The sequence below is a fragment of the Pygocentrus nattereri genome, chromosome 28 (assembly GCF_015220715.1).
Source record: "Pygocentrus nattereri isolate fPygNat1 chromosome 28, fPygNat1.pri, whole genome shotgun sequence".
Taxonomy (NCBI): Eukaryota; Metazoa; Chordata; class Actinopteri; order Characiformes; family Serrasalmidae; genus Pygocentrus; species Pygocentrus nattereri.
In genome coordinates, this window is record NC_051238.1 from 16,531,622 (window position 1) to 16,554,121 (window position 22,500).

General features: G+C 38.4%; 1 protein-coding gene across 4 annotated transcripts in view; it reads right to left on the reverse strand.

Moving 5' to 3' along the window:
• bcar3 (BCAR3 adaptor protein, NSP family member) overlaps positions 1-22,500 on the reverse strand; it is a 133,083-nt gene that overhangs the window by 59,206 nt on the left and 51,377 nt on the right. For 2 of the 4 annotated variants that reach the window (XM_017693514.2, XM_037535929.1), the window contains one exon: positions 7,143-7,473. In XM_017693514.2, the coding sequence (XP_017549003.1) occupies positions 7,143-7,473 (331 nt within the window). Of the gene's footprint in view, positions 1-2,191; positions 2,548-7,142; positions 7,474-22,178; positions 22,428-22,500 lie in introns of those variants that run through there. The other 2 variants (XM_017693516.2, XM_017693519.2) reach the window with 2 other exon arrangements.

Genomic DNA, 22,500 nt, shown 5'->3' on the forward strand with positions numbered 1-22,500 from the left:
TCTTATGAAATTAATGCCACAATGTTGAGAAAATTCTAATCTATCTGCCTATAATGTCACAAAGGACATCTCTCATACTGCCCTACATATACATTATATACTGAATCACACAAATACACCGATCATAACATTATGACCACCTCCTTGTTTCTACACTCATTGTCTATTCTATCAGCTCCGCTTACTATATAGGTGCACTTTGTAGTTCTACAATTACAGACCGTAGTCCATCTGTTTCTCTGCTTACTTTGTTAGCCCCCTTTTACCCTGTACTTCAGTGGTCAGAACCCCCATGGACCCTCACAGAGCAGGTTCTCAGCACTGCAGTAACACTGACAGCAGTGCTGCTGGAGATTTTGTCCACTCACTGTCCACTCTATTAGACACACCTGTGTTGTTGGTCCACCCTGTAGATTGTAGTACTGTAGAAGCCAGAGACGACAACTCATCTCTTGCTGTACAGTATGAGCTAATCATCCTCTAGCCCTTCATTGGTTGTCACAGGACGCTGCCTACAGGACGCTGCTGACTGGATAATTTTGGTTAGTGGACAATTCTTAGTCCAGCAGTGACACCAAGGTGTTTACAAACTCCAGCAGCACTACTGTCTCTGAACCACTCAGACCAGTGCAACACACACTGACTTACCACCACCACATCAGCGTTACTACAGTGCTGAGAATAATCCACCACCTAAATAGTACCTGCTCTGTGAGGGTTCATGGGGGTCCTGGCCACTGAAGAACAGGGTAAAAGAGGGCTAGCAAAGTATGCAGAGAAACAGATGGACTACAGTCTAAAATTGCAGAACTACAAAGTGCACTTAGTTAACACAAGATGGACAATGAGCATAGAAACAAGGGGGTTGTCATAATGTTATGCCTGACCGGTGTACTAACACACACACACACACACACACACACATATATATATATATATATGTATGTATGTATGTGTATGTATATATATATATATATATATATATATATATATATATATATATGTGTGTGTGTGTGTGTGTGTATATATATATATATATATGTGTGTGTGTGTGTATATATATATATATATATATATATATATGTATATGAAATCAGTCCTATACTAACATTGTTAACAATGGAGGCCACCAATACGTACAGTGGTATTTGCATAGTGGTGATTGGTAGCTTCAGTCAGTGTTAGCAAAATTAGCAAAATTTCAGATCAAACCATTCATTTAAGGCAGAGGAGGTTATTTTGACCATTTAAAAATGTTGAGATCATTTGATTAAATAAATAAGTCTACTTTTTCCTGACCCTTACTGAAGTAGTGCATATTTTAGTATGATATTGTTACAATAACAATATTTCAAAGTACATAAATGTTCAGAGTATTTCTACCACATAACCCAATAGCAATCATTTTGACCACAAACATTAGGTATGTTAACATACATTCATCTGATTTTCACACAAAATATCTGAAAAGTATGATCCAGAATAGAATAAAACAGCAGCAACACAATGGAATAGATTAGACAACAGCCTATGCTGAACAAACCAATGAAATTCATTATGAAGCCTTGGTTTGCTGCAAATATTTGATAAACAGTAACCCATATATCCTGGACAGCAGTAAATTGCAAACACTTGAGCAGCACCTAGGAGATTGAGGTGATGAAGATGGCTAAGCCCCATCTGAGGAAGGTGAGAAGTTTGCAACAAAACAGTGGGTTATGAATGTCTTTCATTTCGGTTATGCTAATATTCAGCTACATTAAAAGATTTAATTATTATATATATTTGTTAGTCCTGTCAATACAGTTGGTACATTTGTTTGTTTGTACATTCAGTCTAATTTCCTACAATTCCATAGTAACAAATATTTGCCCATGTGCTACAGAAACATTCCTTTTAAATTTAGTTTTGTTTACATGTGAAAGTAAGTAATTTAAAGCACAAAGTTTTTCTTACAGAAATTTAATGTAAGTAATTTGTAGAGCCTCTGCTGTTAAGTACATGTGGAATATAAATTGTCCTCCAGATGTTTTTTTAATTAAAAAAATACTTTTTTTTTTTTCAATTATTGTCTGTTGTGGTATAGATAAACATGTAAACCTATAGCCATTGTATTAGTTACGGAATTGTGGCCTTTATAGTGTTAATAAATTAGGATTAACTCTAATTCTGGCTCAACTCAGTGACTCACCTGTTGCTGGACACAGATGAAGCAGTCCAAAGCTGACCACACAGACAGTGTTAGTACAGACCAGGTCACAACTCCTGAATGCTGGTCAAACTTCTATGTATCTCCATGTTAAATCCATACTTGATCTGCGAGAGAAAGCCCCCAGTACTGGAAGAAGGTCTATGAGAAATACCATCTGTGTATCCTTTGATTGGCAAAGGTTAAATCAATGGAAAAAACTGCCAGCACTTCTTATTCTCATCTGCTCTGTTTTGTGTCACTCTTCTTATAGAACCTCTCCTTCCCTTTGTGAGTCTTTCCTCTCTGCTCTCTCTCCTTCTTTCTCTCTCTCTGGTACACACTATCTCATCACCTCTTCCGCATGTCTACTGAGTTGCAGCGAGGTGTTGTTATGGCGATGAGAGTTCCATGAGAGGTCGTTGCTAGCTCTTCTCATGCGCCATAGCCATTTTTCACCTTTGCTCCCTTTGCCGGCAATGAAATAGTAGACCAATATTAGGTAACCTTCGAAATGTCAGTGGACAGATGCGCTTGTGGCAAACACACACCTACGCATTAAAACTCATGCACGCACCCACGTATGCAGAGTGAAGCACTGTCTGACTGGACCATATCCAAAAAGAGGGTAGTGTTTGTATAATAAAACACCAGAGGAGTTCAAATTCATGTCTAGACTGCCTTTTATCATTCTGCCAGGTAATATGACTAGCTATTATTTTGGAAGGCAGTGTCATATGCAGCAAAAGGTGTCTCTTATTTGAATGCTGTCTGAGTTGCAGAGCTATTTCATTGTAACATTACAGAAGAGACTTTTTAGTATGATAAGAAGTCATATGATAAAGCTCTTTGGGATGTGCTTCACATTTATATGCAAGAGAACCTTTGCAGTGCTGCTTCTGTGATACCATAAAAGTCCTTGTTAGCACTAAAGCTTTTATAGGAAATGTGAAGGAAAGGTGATCCAAAAAACTGGATTTAAAAAATGAGTTAATCTTCCTTTCTTAATCTCAAGATTTATTATTCAGTATTTACAAGTGGTGGCCAGTAACAAAGCAAATTTTTTTTTAAAACAAATGGTTTTAAAAAAGAAAATGGTTCTTTACAGAACCGTGAACATGCAAAGAACCCACTGCATGATTAAAGGGTTCTTTTCATCATGAATTGGCCAGTGGAGAATGTGCTGTAGAAGGTGCTATATGGAACCTTTTCAAAAATGATTCTACATAGCATCTGAAAGGGTTCTTCTACTGTAACAAGCTTGACATTGTAACAATAGAAGAACCTTTTTGGGTGCTATATAGAACACTTTTTGAAAAGGTTCTATACCATCTGCAACATATTCTCCATCAGTCTAAAGAACCATTTCACCATGCAAAGAACCTTCATGGTTTGACACAGAATTATTTTCTTTACTAAAGAACCCTTGAAGAACCATCTTTTTGAGATCTGTCCATCATAAGTGCTTCCACTTTTGGAGGCCTTACATCCAGTCCACTGCATGGTAAAATGTCCTTCCTTTTGCTTCAATACATCTTGCAGCATGTGTTGATATCTGTTACTTATAAGTGGGAAAAAAGAGGATTTTCTAAACTGCAAGAAAGAATATAAAGCAAATGCAAAGAAGGAGTTCATGTGTAGGCGAAGCTCACAAAGACCTGCTGAGGCCACAGCTCCAAAATCTCAACTACATGTCATTAGAATCTGCAGAGCTGTGCATTTATAAAATGCTGAATAAAACCACTATAGCACTAACCATGACAAGACCCAAACAATACCCAACCTGATCAGAACTAACAGCGCAAATTCAAACAGAGCAGAATGGCTGGCAGAAGATGAGAGATGCTACAAAGACTTAAATGATGATCTTCAAAATATTAAAAATAGAACTGAAATGTGAGTACTTATTCTTGTAGACAGAGAAAATACGCAAGACTTTTCTCTTCATTTTCTATTCATTCTGGGTTAGAACCTGCACACCAGTTTAGAACCTGCACACGATATGTGCAGGTTTGGTTTTAGACACCTGTGCACATGTTCACAGATGCAGAAGTAAAACGGAACCTTAAAGTAGCCAATATGACTTGTAGACATAGACTGGGGTTATTACCATATTCACATATTTACATAAGGGGTTAAATTTGCTACTTTGTTTGGCCTGTCATATTCATAGAAACTGTACAGTTAGATATTATATTATAATCTAGTAATATTTTTACAGACGGTATCTATACATCGCTCAAGTACACGGTTTGTGTACTAACACTATTAATTACCACAAATTACTCAATTACTATGAAAGTAATGTGTAACTGAAGACAGTGAAAAAATTGAAGTGTGGGCCTTTGATGTTTTTCTTTCGTCCCCAGTGTCCATGCGTCCTCTACACTGTTGTTGAGAGCTTTGCTGCCTTGGCCAGGTCCTCTGTTTTGAGACAGTGATATTATCAGAGAAAGGTGACCTGGTTAAGGAGAAGACAAATCCAAACAGTGTTGCTTTGTTGGCTCATTGTGATAAAATCAGTGAGACAGAAGAGATGAGACATGCAGGCCTGGAGCTATAGACAAGGACAGGAGGACATAGAGACAGGATTAATAAAGACAGAGAGCTGGGATGAGGGAGACAGCTTGAGGGAAGATAAGTCTCATGAAGATGCAGGAGTGTGGAAAGAGATAGACGGGAAGAAGCAATGAGAGAGAGAGACAGGGAGTAGACAGTGGGGCAGTACAAGAGAGGGATACAGAACGCATGACGGAGGCCAGGCTAGTGCTGACCTGTACTGTGTGATTATATCTGAGCTGGCCTGGTTACTGTATCCTGGCAGTTAAGCCAAACATTTAAGAGGAGCAGGAGCAATCAAGCTGACCACACTAAAGACCAGTGCCTTTGGTGTGTACATTCTGTGAGCTTGCCTGAACACAAATTTGATTAAAGTATATGGCTTAATTCAGTAATGTTTGGGCACAGTGGACAACTAGACAACTAATTTTAACTAAACAAAAGAAAATACTAATTTTATTGTGAATAAAAGTCTAAAAGTGACAAGTAAGCAACAAAATTCTAATGGATACTGTTAGATATTCAGGTTCTGGTGTTTTGCTTCACCGTACTAAATTTAGGGACTGTTGAGGGCCCCAGTCCACCCCTAAACTTTAGACACTCTAGCAACCGGATAAGAACGTCTAAAACTCATGTTTAATCCTTGTGAGTTCCATTATTATTGCTGTCATTTGAGTTTTTCTACATGGTTATTTATCTAGAGGCGTCTGTGATGAAACCAACGTGCCAGGAATGTATTGCTTGTTTTGAGTAGGATCTCAGTGGTGTAGGAAGGGCATGTCACACATAATCACACAGTGAAGCAGGCTGAAGGGTGAGGCTGGCCCATTCCGACACAACCATGTGTAATTCACTGGAGTTCATCACCGTTACGGGAAAATTAAGACTGCTGTCTGTTTAGAAAGAACCCAGGGCTATCATTATTGATTATATTAGTAACAGAGTAATCACATGATTATTTTGATGATTAAGCGAGTGATCATATATACAATTTATTACAACAAAAATAAAACATTTTTATATACATGAAAGCTATAACTACAAGCATGCTGCAATTTATGAGATCCTGCTAGTGTGGGTTTCCTTGCTTTCAGTGATGCGCACAAAAGCAACCTGTGCGCCAATCTATTAATTGGCATTGTAATGACCTCTGAATACCATGTTTATCATTTCAACAGTAAAGTAATCATCAAGGCGATTCACAGAGAACATCAATTGTATTCAGTTCATTTAATGAAGTAATCGTGACAGCACCACTGGATGTGTGCACTAATTACAACATAAGGACCCTGAATTTGATTGACACATTGATAACACTTCAAAAGCCAAACATCAACCAATTCCCCCACTGTAAATGCTAACAGGCCTTAAAAACTAAGAACATTTAGGACGTTTTGCAGTTTCACTACAGCAGTTTGTGATTTTACAAGGTGACTGTGTGGATCTCCATCTGGACTCACTACTGTTGTTATGACTGGGAGTTTATCTGTGGGCACAGTGTATGAGGTGATTCTCTGCTAGAATGGGAGAATTTACTGGCCTTTGATAAAAACACAGCATAGTACATTCCTAGTCCAGTGTATGGGAATGTTGTGCTTGTCTACATCTAAATATTTCCTTATATTAATATCAGAATCGGGTGGTTATGCTTGATGACTATAAGAAGGCTAACTGAGTATCTGAGTTCATCTGAAAAAGGTGATGTTACTATTCAGGCACTAAAGGGGTGGCAAAAAGTGAGTTCATGGGAGGTGAGCAGACAGAGTCAAGCTCTAACATCAACACAGCAGTACAAAAGTATGGAAGCAAGCAGTGATATAAGGGTTTTTTTTGTTTCAAAAACATTTTATTATTAAGCTTATCATCAAGCATTGGAACATGTTTACTGACATTGAGTGAATTTTTCAATTTAACCAGAAGCATGTGAATGGGAGAATCAGTGGGATGCACTTAAAGCTACAAGCTCTGTATAATAATTACTTAGGGCACTACATGGGGAGTAGGGAGCCATTTGAGATTTAGCTGAAGTTATCTAAAGTATTGTTTAAGCAAGCCAGCAAACAGGCTTACAGACTCCTCCAATAATTTTCAGAAGCATGTTTTAAGTTAATTATATTTATGGAGTTTAAAGCTGTAATAAACAAAGTAAATGTTTAATTTGGACCTACCATAAGCATCACTAAACCCAATGTGGGAAACATAACACCACTGTTGACATTTGAAACCTCATAGGGGAGTTAAAGCTTAATTAGCCTTATCGTAGCATAATCATTTCAAGGCCTAATTATGATGAAATTTACAATATAAACACATTTATACAGGGAGATGCATTTGAAAGAGGCCCTGTAAGATTTCCAGTAGCAGTGCTACAGTTTGACTGGTTGGTGTAGCTCACCTGTGCACTGTGCAGTCCTCTCTGGCCACATGAAAAGGCTGGTGCTCCTCTATGATGTTGTGTATGAGCGGAGACGAGGGCAGGCGGCAGCGGCTGGGGTGCGGCAGTGACCCACACATTTCCCATGCCCTGGTGGGGGTGCTGCCTGCTCCCTTCTTCTTCCGGGGTAAGGTGCCATGTATGGAGACACTGTTGTACCCAGGAGGAGGCAACTCAACCACAGCAGGCCTGGAGCTCAGCAAGTCCATGGAGGAGGATAGTGGGCACTGGCGTGCCACGTGCAGATTCCTGGGCAGGCTGGCGAACCTCCCCTCTGCCATCATCCTCAATTCTGTGGAAGCCAATTAAGAGTACATTGGATTAATGCTAGTCAATCAAGTTGCAGAAACTTCAGAAATAATATTGACACTGGAGTTTCCAGCTTACTACTTATACTCCTTCATCTTGGTGGAGGAAGGACAGGTTTAGTGTGACAGTGGTATGAAATGCTTTGTTTGTCTAAATGCAAGTCAATTAATAGTCACAAATTAAACATCACTGTTGAGCAACAGTTTGCATTGTGAACATTTTTACAGTTTAGGATACCCTAATAGATCAGATTAGCTAAGCAGTTAGCCATGTTTCCATTTGAAAACAAAGACCTCTTAATTAGGACAAAAATAGGACCACCCAATGAATAGTGAAAATAATCAGCACATCACATATTCACAACAGTGCTGCGTTCTCAGCTTTGATTACTGACCTCCTCTTTGGAGATATAACACCAGAGCTGAGACCTTTGAAGCTTGCCTTTCATCAATTTGCTACCACAATCACATTGTTTTATGCTCAGACATGACACATTGCTTTCTGCTCAGATGATTTTCTGCCTGGGTTATGTAATGTTGGCAGGTTATCTGAGGGGAATCTGCTTTTTGCAGCTCCATTGTGAAAACATGGCTAAGCTGTCATGATCTTGGGAGTAATCGCTATAGGTGTTTTGCAGAAGGCCATGCTGATGGATAAGCAGGGTGCTCGTGTCTGCCCTGAGGCATAATACGAACACCGGTGTTCTGTGTTTTGTTACTCTGAGTTGAAATATGAGACAAAAGTACAAATTACACCTCAACTGCTATTACAGAGCTATCTCCTGGCTGAGTGAGAGCAAAAGAGGCTGATTAATATGGCTGCTGTTTAGAGGGAACCTCATTTCTGACCACATGAACAGCAGATAACAATCTCCTGTTGCACTCTCCAAAAGTTATTTACCTCAGCGTTCCACACGCTGCCTGTGGCACCACTAATTGGGCATAAAAGTGGAGCCTCCATGCGCTTAGCATTGGACACGGGACAGGCACGTCTACATTCACTGACGGATACAGCCTCTGCAGGGTTTTGTGCTTGTTCTTGCTTGTCAAACCACAAATGTCTTACTCATATCTATATTTACTATTACTAACAATGCAGAGTCTGAAAGTTTTGTTTGTCTTTTTTGTAAAGGGTCGAGCTCTAGCTTAGTTACTCTATTATGCTGAGTGCTCGTGTAATTACAATTCAATCTAAGCACGCTCTGTGAGACAGCGCAGATTAACCCATTGTATACAGGGTTTGTTTCTTCTCCCTTTTTTCCATTCGTCTTCATTGTCTCTGTTTTCACGGTAACATTCAGCCTCTTTGCTAATTAAGAATAACATGGTGCAAAATGTACAGAGTAGACATGATGTGCCAGCATATAAACACAAGCAATCTTCAGTATCAGAGCTTTCTGAGTCATTAGGAGACGTATGTGTGCATGTTGGCCTCATTAAGGAGTGCCTTCTCATACCACACGCATATATACACATTTGTATTTGTGTGGTATTTCCAGTGACTGTATTACTATAGCAAAATTACTAAAATGACTAACTTTAAGTTCAAGAGCAACAGAAGTGAAAATAATAAAAGAAGGTTTTATGAATGTTTAAGATGTTTATTAACTAGGTCATAAGCAACTTCAAAACATTAATGAGCATTTATTACACATTTTATTCCATAGTTTCATGCTGACATGAAAAGGGCAAAGTAAGATAAGTAACCAGCACGATGGACTCAATATTTAGCATATTTAGCATGCATACCTGTTACCCTTTATATTTACACGTTATAACATTTTAATAATCATTTTAATGACCTTAAAAGTAACCATACAAATGAATAAGCATTAAGAAACTCATTTAAACCATAGTCTTACTATAAAGTGTTACCAAATAAATAAATAATTATTATTCATTAATGTTATCAGATGTGCCTTTTTAGTGGAGCAGTTGCACATTCTAGATTTGCTCTTACTTAAAAACAATAAACGCTATATGCTGTGATTTTACTTACAGCTCAATTAGCCAGAAACCATTACATAAAAAGTAGTTGGCACAAAAAAATATTAAAGAATACAAAGACAAATGTTATAGATATTCAGTTTTATTCAGTACAGCTTGTACATTTCATTTTCATCTATACTGGATATCTTTTTGCGTTTATGCGGTAGCATGCTTATAGAAGACCATGTTATCATCATGTTAAAATGATGCACGCATCAGTTGGTTGTTACTAGTTACTAATGTTACTAAGATATGACTTACGGAGCAACCGAATAAAAATTTTTTTTTTTTAAATGAAAGAATGTTTTTCCTATACTATAACTATAGTTACTATTAGTAACTACACTTAGTAACTACACTCTAAAAAGGTCACAGAGAGCATAACTGCGCCATCATCCACTGAAGTTACATATTTTAAGTTGTATTGACTCCACACACCTAGTTTCCAGGCTTTTTATTTTATTGGTTCTTTTTTTTGAAAACATTAGGTTATGAAAAAATACAAATAATTTTTTTCACCTGGAAAAAACTTATTTATGGTGTACAATTGGACCTTAAAACCACTGCACAGCACCTTTATTTCTAACAGAGTAAGAACTTAGTAACTTTACACACAAAGTTAAGTATAAACTTTTTACAACCCAGTCTAGAACTGTACCATACATGCAGGCTTGCCTTTTCAGCAGCTGTAAAACCATCAAATATTAATCTATGTTCATAGTTTACAGATCTGTCATATTGTGTTCTAAACCACAATGACTTGACTGAGTGGCCTCAATGACAAGCTGGCTGTGGTTTGAGTGTGTTAAGAGAGGTTTTGGGGTTGAATTTACATAAACGATTTGACTGACTAACTAAAGAAGCACCAAATGTCTTGTTTGAGTCACTACATCTGAGTAAATGCACAACTGTGTAATTTTAACTGTTCCTTTAAGTGCTAATCTATAAAACAACATCATATTGCTCAGCTCTAGTCCCTATAAACTCATGGCACACACAAACATACACATACATAAAGGTATTTGCCTCCAAAACACACAGGAACATAGCAGAGCTGATGCTGTTGTCTATCCCCTTCGTCCTTTTGTAGTGTGTGTGTGTGTGTGTGTGTGTGTGTGTGTGTGTGTGTGTTTGTGTGTGTGTGTGCGCGTGTGTAATCCAATCTGAGACCATGACAGCCTCTCTCTCTTCAAAGTATGACATTAAGTCATGATCTCATTCCAACCGAGGGAAGATCTCATTCCACCCCGAGACTAAAATAGTTAACACATTCCATTAAAAAAGATGAAGTTTGTTACTGAAAATACAATCATGAGCATGTGTTCTTCTCTAACATGGAAGACAGTGACTGAAGCTGGAAACTCCCTGGTTATGAAGCCCTGCTGGAGTGTCTGAACCTGCACAGTAAACCACACACACACCTCCTGTGTTTCACAGCTTTGGGATCAGACTGACAACAAATAAACAGACCTTGAGCCGTATTCTCCTGATGCCCTTCCTGTGTTTCTAATGGCTTTATATAAGCTCTCTGTGTGATCTACCTTATGTTTAATAGCTAAAACCTCACAGAGGCCAGGGGTTTGAGCAGAGACCCTCTATACACTCTGCAGTACCTGCAGTCTGTTTATTTACACAGTGGATTGCCACACCTGGAGCACCTGCATGGTGTCCAGAGCCTTGAAATGGGACACCCCATTCACTCTTACTGCTTTTCATGTGGCCTGGATCGGGTAGCAGACGTTAACATCCACAGATCTCTGCGACTGAGTTATTATTATGGCTGGGTAGAAATCCCCCTGCGGTATTTTTGCCTCTTTTCCGCACTACTGGTATCACTCACTCATGGCTAAGGAGGATGAGCCACAGTCACACACCACCTCAGACCTGGACCTGAACCTCCTTCATACTCAGACAGCATTCCTACTTTGAAAGGCAGAAAGTAATGTCACGATAGACCAAATTAGAGTTTTTGTATATGATCCCAACATAATGGTTGGCTACACTTCCAGGTGGATAACTTGAATTCAGTCAACATGGAAGCAGCTTCCCTCCTAGAAAAACCAGCATAGACGGGCATGACTGCTCATTAGCAAAAGCTGCATGTGTTGTGTTTTGGATGCTGTTATGAATAAAAATGGCACCAGACCAGCATAATAAAGCAATAAGCCCCCATCTCCATGATAAAATCGCAGTAATGCATGGCCTTGAGTGGCTTATTGTTTCTATAAAATGGCAGCCAAAATAAAACATGTTAGAATACAATTTTTTAGAACATTATTTAAGTTATTATTAATAACAATCAACATAAACAAGTATTCCACCAAGAAATATAGTTCCTCTGAAGGAAGAAATCATTGCCATGCAACCCTGAACTGCTGAATGAAGAGAAGATCATCCTGTTGCCCATCACTGTGCATTACAGTAATTAAATGTATTTATTTTTGTCAAATAAAAATAAACATACGATAACATGCAAAAGAGCACTTTGCTGCAAAAAATAGTTTTATAAGTACTTTTTGGTCACCAAATTAACATTGTGAGTCTTATATATCACCTGTCTAACAGGGCTCCTTTTCCTAAGCTGGGGCTAAATCTCAGAAAGCTCCCTGCTCCCTACATAATGCGCAATGTAGGAATTTAAATACTGGCTCCTGCAACCCAACAATGCATCATATAGCTAAAATATTCATTTGGGATTCAGCCACATCCATAGTCGACAACGTAAGTCTTGTTTGAGGCTGTAATGTCAAATGTAACCAAGTATGTAATGGATTTTACTTACGTTTTTCTCATTTTCAAAAGCAATTTTAGCAAGTGTATTGTTTTATATAAGCCAATTAGGAAAGTTTACTAACAAGCCAGGTATCTAATTAGACAAATGACATGGTTTAGAGTGACTAAAAGGCCAAATAAATGACCTAAAAGACTATTAAATTATTAAATGTGGTTATTATAAACAGTTTCAGGTGTCTTTTAAGTAGGATCATTTTGCCTAAGTTTTTGTTTTTGAATGTACAGGTGTTAAGCACCTTTATAAAGAGAGTGCTTCTTTATCAAAGCTTGCAATGAAATTTGTGACTGGTGCACGTTCAACAATTAAACAAGTTTGTTAAGTTATTTACCTGGGAAGATCCATTTTAAAAAGCTTCGTTTTTCCAATATCTTGGGTAAATAAACCTCAGAGTTAGTATAGAATCCTGTTGTAATAGTGCAGCGCTACTGCCTGCGTTATCCACCTGTACGCATGTTCTTTGCTGTTGTGATATAACGCTGTTTTGTCCTATATACTACAGTACTATCCTTGATGGTCACAAGTCACAGCTTAAAGAGTAACTCGAAAACTAACTAAAACAAACAGCTTTGTGGTAATAATAATAAACGTAATAAATCTTTTCAAATATTGAACATCTTTTTCATCTGCTGAAATAACGCTGTCACGCTGTGTCCAGTTTTGCCTCTGCAGCGCCCCCACTGGTTTAGCTCTGTTATGTAAGCAAATTTACTGCAAGTTGATTCTTGAGTTTTAGTTCTTTAGTTGTGAATTTTAGTTTAGTCCCATTATTAGCTGCAGGCCTTTACAAATATAAAACCCTACTAAAACCTGTCAGGTTCAACACGTCTTCAAATAACAAGACTTTGATTGAAGAAAACCCCTCAGTCTAAATGACACAATGTACGTGCCACAGTAAATGTGGTGTTTAAAGCCTGTCAACAAATTTTTAAGATATGCCGCCGACTAAGTTTTTAGTAATATTGTGTATAGCCATAACATTAAAACCTCTTTGTTTCTACACTCATTGTCCAGTTTATCAGCTCCACTTACTATATAGGTGCACTTTGTAGTTCTACAATTACAGACCATCTGTTTCTCTGCATATTTTATTAACCTCCTTTTACTTTGTCTTCAGTGGTCAGAACTCCCACAGGACCACCACAGTGCCAATATTATATAGGTAGTGGATCATTCTCAGCACTGCAGTAACACTGACGTGGTGGTCGTGTCCTAGTGTGTGTTGCACTGGTACAAGTGGATCAGATGCAGTAGTGCTGCTGGAGTTTTCACACTGTGTCCACTCATTCATCAGTTGCTGCACAGTTTGTGTTGGTCATCCTAAAGCACTTTACCAGTTGTCAAAGCACGCTGCCCACAGGATGCTTTAGGCTGGATATTTTTGGTTGGTGAACTATTCTCAGTCCAGCAGTCACACTGAGGTGTTTAAAATCTCCAGCAGCACTGCAGTGTATAATTTAATGCAAAGGCTCTAGAGATCCAAAAGGAATGGCTAATGTTTATTTTTTACAGAGATTTCAGGTTAAACTGCATTTGTTCCATAACTTTTAGCCTGGTCTGCCTTTTTAACATGGCACAATACACTGCAGCATATCACAGGTCATTTATATATAAACAGTCTTACAAGAACCATAACAAAAGCACAAGTTGTTGAAAACTAAGTTGTTGTTGAATTACAGGTGTCTCGCAGAAAGGTGAAAGAAACTGAGCATGCTATGCCATCGTAGTTTCGTAATAGCTGCAGCGTGGTGATAACTGAGAGATAAACATCAGAACACCCTGCGTGCTTCTAGGCATGATGGGTATGTGAGTCAGAGGGCCATGCTGTCTTACTCACTCAGCTCAGTATGTCCAGTACTGTCAGGCAGAGGTGAGTAACTCGAGCCCAGTTTATAAGATTAATCCCTGTCCTGGCCTGGTTGACCACAAATGAAACACCAGCGCAGTCTGTTATCTCACAGCTCAGTGTTTGAGTGATTCAGCCCAGATCAAAGAGGAGTTTTGCAATATTTCATTTTGTAATATCACATTTGGTAATATTACATTTTGTAATTTTACATTTCATAATAAATGTTTTTTATTACGTATAATACCCTTTTTTATCTAATTAGAATCTACACTATATTGTAATATAAAGGTTCATTTCTTTTGTTTAAAGAACCATTTCCTAGAACTGTAAAATGTAAAAAATGTACCCTATTTATATATATCAAATATATATAATACATATATATTTGTCTCATTCCTGCACTGTATATATTTTCAACATTTCTTGATAAATCAATTGAGATCAGAGTTAATCAGAGTGGTTACATGTGAAATGGGTCATTGTAGAAAGACTTACAGGCTCAGTTTTTCTTTATGGTAGTTTTGATCGTAACCAAGGGTCAATATTTACAGTGCAAATCTAGCCATTTTATTCTCTATCCAAAACCACCACTGCTCTAAAACACATCTTCTGAATTTTGTATGTATTGTTGATGGTTAAGTAGGAATGAAGTAGAAAAAATAAGCTTTCTTTGGGGTTTACCTGTACCTCTTTGCCATGAACAGATATATAAAATCAATTTTAGGTGACAATCTTTTTTAGGTGACAAAATTGTTGTCTTAGGTACCAGTCAAGATACTCACAACCATTTTTTATAATAACGTTTTGTAAGAGAGCTATTAGAAGCATTACATTTTTCTGACATCTGGTTCCTATCTCAACTGTTGTGAACATAAGTTTCTCTAGAATGAAGCATTTCACATTAAACCACCCTAAATGACTTTGTTTAAATCCTTGCCTTAAAGAAATCTTGGCTAATCTTTGAGACTTTTCCATTCATACTAGGCATACTCTGCATGACTGAAACATACAGTAATTAAGTGTTTTTTCCACTGGCATGCACACCTCGGGTTAAACAAGATGCTTTATATAACCGCAGGCTGGTATCTGAGATGCCACTGCATGGTGGAGGTGTGGTGCTCTGGGCCACAGGGGCTCCACACTGTGTGTGGCAGAGAGACAGCTGTTGGCTGTAAAGGAATGCAGAGGTATAACAGCCCCACTGTGGCTCAGGATTATGCCAGCCAGAGAGTTAACAGTTAACTTTCCCTTCTAACCACAGATGATGAATATGTGAAACAGAGGGTAAAGACCTTCTTAATTAATCTATTTTATCAAGGCCTTTTAGAACCATTACACTTCTACCCCTTATGACCTCCCACTGAAAAGTTATGGTCATCCGTCTTTGTAATATGCACTCTGTCCCTCTCTGCACTGCACACTGTCCTTCACACAGATTCTACATATCTCTGACACTCATAAACACACACATGCACTCCCATGGCAATTACCCTCTCCATGCCCCGCATACAAATGTGTTCTTTCATAGCAACAGTTGCCAAGTTAGACACATTTTATAGAACCCTGGCAAAATCTCATCCTAATGAGAAACTGCAGCAACTCTTTAATTTCTGTTTATAATGTAGAGTGCAGCATTTATTTCAATTTGTGTAATTTTTTTTGTTTTGTACTGAAAGGTGACACTGTATGCTATAGATATGCAAAATGTGCCTAGTATGAATGTAATTATTTGTTGTGTAATCAAGTTAATGATGGGATGGAGGCAAATTCCTTGCCATTTTGAACCTGTGTAGTTAAGATTAGCTACAAACATATAGCTCCAATTGGTAGAGTAGCATTTTAAACTGGAAACTCGGTGCCAGATGAACAACCAAAAGAACATGAAACATGCCATGATGGGGCCACAACATACGTCCAAAACAAGCTTGATTTTACTGGCATTTTTCCCAAGTCATGTCATGTCCTACCCCGCTAATTTACAATACGTCCAATGCTAGAAAGATGAAAGCTAGCATAAGTGTCCTCCGAGTGACGTAAAGCACGACCATATCTTTTTGTACTGTTAACGCAATGGGATGGCACAGCTGAAAGCACTTGGAGGACAATGCTAACTGCCAGTCCTGTTACATCAGCTAACAGTTGGCTAGCATCACGCTAAGTGATGGAGAGAGAGTGAAGACCATCCTACCATCCATAAAAAAAAGTAAGGCTAATTATATTCTCTTGGATTCCTGGCAATTAATGGCTATGGCTTTGCTATCACGTCAGGGCTAACGCTTAGATGGTTGTGCTGCTAAGGAGCCTCAGTGTGCCTGAGTTTAAAACATAAACTCTGTATAGCCCTGCTTACTAACTGCTCCATACTGGGGCAAAAGGTTAAAAAGAGGCAGTAAAATAATCAAGCTCAAGATAGCAATGAAGAAGACATAGCAATAATAATAATTAATAAATTAAGGTCTTCCCCTGCAATGAATTCTACTTGGGTGTTATTCTATTCTGGGTCCAAAAATAACTGTGCATCGGACTGTGAATGCATTTTGCAGCCATGTCACTGCATATTTATGTACTGCATCTTCTCGTATACTAATGCAATGGTAAACAATCTTTCAGCACATGTTCAAGGCTTGTGTCCCCATGTAACCGCTATGGCTATGGTGATTGTTGAAGGAACTCTCTCCACAACACGACTTATCTAACACAAATTTATGTCTTGTTCTAAAATTGGCAAAATTTGCCAATGCAAGTTGCTCAAACTTTCAAAATTCAGGAATATGTACTTTGTGCCCTACCCCCCACATTTTGCGCAGCCCTTCTTCAAATTCATAGGAACGTGAGAAAGTTTTACCATGCACACAGCCCATGAACTTTGCATTTACGGCTTGTGCAGCGTTTTGTACGTAACTCATGGGCCAGAAACATCTGATTTGTGCCTCAAACAGCTGCAAAAAGCTTAGTACATTGTGCAATCAATGTAGTGACTCTACAGTTTCTCATCAATGGGGTTTTTACGCTTGCAACAGCAGTTGTGGAGAGGTCAATTATAGTATTATCTTTTATGATAAGTCTCCTTGTTTTCCCTTTCCTTCTGTTTTTACTCTCACCTTTCAGCTTTTCAAGTCACCACCAAATTGTTCCTGACATCATTATCTATCACTCTTTCTAACAGAGGCACACACACAGCCTGACTGTCTCTGCCTCTCACATCTTAAGGGGAGTTAAAGTGCCATTGTTTTCTAGGAAAGCCATTACTGTAACCTCTATTAAGACTGGCCCACACTGTTCACATGAATGCTTTTGTGGAAATAGCCTCACTATAGTTGTTCATTCTTGTCAGGCTTTTTTAAAATAAGCCTTTATGTGCTCATTATAAGTTACTTTCATACAGATTACTTGGACATGGTTATGCAAGTGTATTAAGAGCTGATGAAGGAACTGTATTAGATTTTTGTATTACAATAACAGACCACCACTAGGTCACATTGTGCTTTTCTTTCTTCTCTTCATGCAGCTCAGAAACCCATATGTATATGCCACCAAAAACAGCTTTCAGAGAACACAGAGACATTCACAAACACAGAGGCGCTCACAGCATAAGGTTAAACACACGAAGGAGGAGAATATTCAGTGCATTTCAAAACAACAAGCTGACTATTCTCATCTTTGGCCTCTCACGGGCCAGCAACCCCCCACAGGAGCTGGTGGGAATCTTGTGAATAATGCAGTTCCCCTTTAATTAATTCAAACCTGCTTAGTGGGGACAAAAGCCGGGGTGAACGCGTGGGTTTAAAGAGCTCTCAACCCCGAGCCATGCATCAAGCACAACAGTCATTTGGTGCGTGAGAGTGAAAGAGGAGGCCTTCTGGAGTTCTAATGGAATGAATCAAAGTCCATAAGAACACAGAAAAGCCAAGAACAAAGCTGAACATTCTGCTTGGCAATTCATTTAATAGCACTACTTTCTAATATAATGCACAACATTTGTAAAACGTATGTAATCTATACTGTTTACATGGATACTATACTATAGTATACTGTAATATAGTATAATATAGTATAGTCAGTGTTAGCCTTGGGCCGAAAATGTATCTTGTTGAATATCACAATGATTAAGATAAATAGATTGCAAATAAAAATGCAAATAAAGTGCAAATTATTACTTTTTCACTCTTTTTTTGTCATTCATTGTGAGTTTTTGTATTTCTTCACCTTTATGAAACATTCTGTTTATACAATTATTCTAATTTATGGTTAATTCAAAAACAGACACAATAGTAAACATTGCATTAATTAACTGTATGCTATACATAGAAAGCATCATCAACTAACTACACAAGTACATACTTTGAACACCACTTGGAAAGATTACAACGTGCATTTTCAATTAAAATAGTCCAGTATATGAGATCTGCTCTCCAGTACAGAGGAAAATGGACAAGCTTGCCCAGAAGATGGATGCCAATGTGCCAGTTTGACAATGTTTTGGAGTCAAACCAAACTAATCAGAGATCGACTGGATGTTAACAGTTTTACATGCTCACTGTACAGAATTCAGTTTTCATTATAAAATTGTAAAGTAACATTAGAAGGTAACCCATATTGACCTTGAGGAAAGTTATTGGGTGTGGCTCTGTAATGCTCACGTGTTACTTCATAACTGAGTTTGGTTCATGATAATAATGTTTATCATAACAATTCTGCAGATGATAATTATTCTTAGTTGTCTAAGTATACATTATCGACCTTAATGTAACTAGTGTAGAATAGTATAATATTATCGTTAATAGAGTGATGTGTCATAAACAGATGCTTTGGCAGCAGTAACTTAGTAGCAGTATGCAAATAAACCTGTGATTTGATTAATTTTATACCTGCTCATTAATTGACCTGCCCATGCTCCACCTATTGATGTATACTTTTGCAGCAACTGTTGCAAGACTAGACAAGCTTAAGAGAACATTCAACTTAGGAGACTGACAGAATACCTGTAATTTAACTGATGTTTTTCCTTTTTTTTGTCATGTAATGAAGCTAATGTTAACATGGTGGCAAATTCATTATTGCAGTTTCCAAATTTCTTATTAGTTTTAGTTACACTCACTGGCCACTTTATTAGGTACTATCTTTGCTAGTAAAAGATTGGACCCCCTTTTGCTTTCAGAACTGCTTTAATTCTTTGTGGCACACTTTCATCAAGGGGTTGGAAACATTCCTCAGAGATTTTGGTTGGTTATTTGAGTTACTGTTGTCTTTCTATCATCTCGAACCAGTCTGCCCATTCTCCTCTGACCTCTCACATCAACAAGGCATTTTCTTCCACTCAACTGACCGCTCACTGGATATTTTCTCTTTTTCAGACCGTTCTCTGTAAACCCTAGAGATGGTTGGGTGTGAAAATCCCAGTAGATCAGCACTTTCTGAAATACTCAGACCAGCCCGTCTGGCACCAACAACCACGTCACTTTCAAAGTGACTTAAATCCCCTTTCTTCCCCATTCTGATGCTCGGTCTACATTTCAGCAAGTTGTCTTGACCACCTCTACAAGCCTAAATGCATTGAGTTGCGGCCATGTGATTGGCTGATTAGCTATTTGTGTTAACAAGCAATTGAACAGGTGTACCTAATAAAGTAGCCGGTGAGTTTAGTTACAACAGCATAGTCTAGCTCAATAGCGTAGTGTGTGAAACTCTACATCAGGTAGCAACTCTATAAAAAAGTTTCTCATTGGGTTGAATGACATACATATTTTGCCTGATGTTTAAAAGAATGCATTGATGAGAGGAGCACTGATGAATTCTAACTGAATTCTGTTTAAATTCAGTGCATCCATTATAACCTCAGTCAGTTCTGCTCCTAGCTGTTCTAGACTCTCCAATGCCAGCAACACCTCGAACAATGGAGCAGCCTTAAAAATAGAATCTGTTCCATGTGAGCAACAAATCAACAGTAGACAAAACACTAATGTTCTAAAGTCTCCATTGTAGGCCGCTGCTCTTCTCCCCACAAAGCTGGACATATGGCCAGCCATACATCAACATGCTCCCTCCACCCTAGCCACAACACTTTCACCATTCAGCTCTTTTCTACCAAGATACAGCACCAGAAGTGCGGACGGCCGCAAATCAAAGCTTAAGTGTCCTCATAGTCTCCTTTTCTGGAGATTGGCTGACCATGACGCTCTTATCAGCGTAGGAAGTGCAAAAATACACGCAAAGCTGTGAACACAACACACGCCCAATCACCCAAAGGCGTGGAGCCAGGAGTCATATCCGCCTCTCAGTTACTGGGCTAAAAGTAGCCATTTTAGCCACATTACAAATGAACAAATGCTTGAGGAAGAACAAAAAGTCAGAATTAGATGGAGGAAGCAAGTTTTGACGAGCATAAAGTGGCTGCCACTCACAGATTGATGATTATTATGGCCCCTGGCCAGTCTTTCAAAGCAAACGACCCTGAGGAACAATACTTTTCACAGACCCTTCCTTTGTTTGGGGTTATGTGGGGGGGTGTTATAGAGAACATGCTGCTATGGTGCATCCTGCAGCGCTGCATTCAGATCGTGAGCCAAAACGAAAAGATGGGAGGCATATCCATCGCAAAGTTATTAAAGCTCTCAGCGGTGGCTGCCACTCTAATCCATAGAAACAGTAGCACCCCCCAAATACATGCTCGGCCCCTTCTCAGCAATAAGCAACCAATTCACAAACATATAGACACCAATGCACCACCACTTTAGAGTCAATAACTGACTCTAACACATCCATGCACAATTTAAAAATTTTTTTATGACTACATCTACATTCAATTCAGTTACATCCACACATCCATTACACTTCAAATTTGAATATGGCACACATGTAATATAATAATACTTAGACACATTGTCACAATACACATGTATCACAATATGTATGGCATTATTTCATACATGATTTGTTGGATACAGCAATCACTAAAAGAACTAGATGAAGAAACAGGAAGAACTATCAAAAACAACCGGCACAAGTAAATTCATAAAGTAAAATAATGGGATAATGGGCTGACATACAGGAAGCTGCATGTTACTAGATATTTGCCTGCCCTTAATGCCTGGGATGCAGAGCAGTAACACTCTATTTTGAGAGCCCCCTATAGATGCTCTACATATGCTTGCCTTGTCATTCAACTAAATTTCAAATTTTTCTAACTCAACCACACTTTAAATTGAAAGAGACAAACTGTTATGTTATGTCTGTAAATGTAACAGTTATACTTACTATCCAAAATAACCAGTGAACCTACACATCTCAAAGCTACCATAAAACAGTGGCTCAAGCACTAGGCAGCGTATTCATAACCGTTTCATGTCATAACCTGAAGCATTAAATGCTTGTGACGTCTGGCCCCTATCACCCCTCATGTTACCAATACTCAGCAAAACTCAGCAAATTTCTCTAGAATTTCTCTAACCTTCTCTAATCTTTTCACAATGCAGTCTTTTGAAAAACAAGTGGAAACCCACTTTACTGTATCATACTCTCTCAAACCTCATCCCAAATCTAAACCCAACCCCAAAACTCCTTTGAGATGAGTTTTCTAGACAGTCTGCTGGCAATTTAAGATAATCTCTAGTATTGGGGATTATCAAACCAAACCAAAGTGTGAACCACTTTATTTACCAAAACAATACAAAAGTGTGGAAGCATAGATAAATACTAATGTGATAAAAAGAGTCAGTAATGCAGTACACATAACATAATATTAGACAGAACTATCAAAACAATAATACAAACTGTATTTGAAGAAAATTACAGAGAGTATTACATGACTGGTGTCTGTAGGAGGCAGATTAAACAAATCAAACATTTAAAAAGCACCTTCTGCAGGTGGTAACAAGCTATTTTACTACTAGCTCGAATACTCTGAATTGAAGAATACAAAGCAAACATTTAGTTTAGATAACCAAAACAATGTTTTACATCAATCCAAACTTTAAAAAAACTTTTGCCTTGTTCCATTTTTTTCGGAATAGACGACACATCAAAACTCTGTATCTGTAACAAATTTCAACTCTGAAGCTCACCTGTCTGAAAGTGCTCTGCAGTGTCCGGATGAACACAAACAGATGTGTATTTTCCCGTCTCCGAGTAGCAGGTAAGAGCAGCTCACAGTGCTGTAGCAGGCATGCTCAACTACAGTTGAAACTCCCACTGACGAACAACAACAAGACCAGCGTGCCACAGCTTTCAGCTTTTAACAAACAGTCTAGTTCCGCAGACCACGCCAAACTGTGCCGGTGAATTTCTCCTCAGGAGTCTTACAATCACTCTCTCTCTCTCTCTCTCTCTCTCTATCTTTCTACCCCTCTGGGGAGTGATTTAGGATTTCCCAGACACACCCTCTTC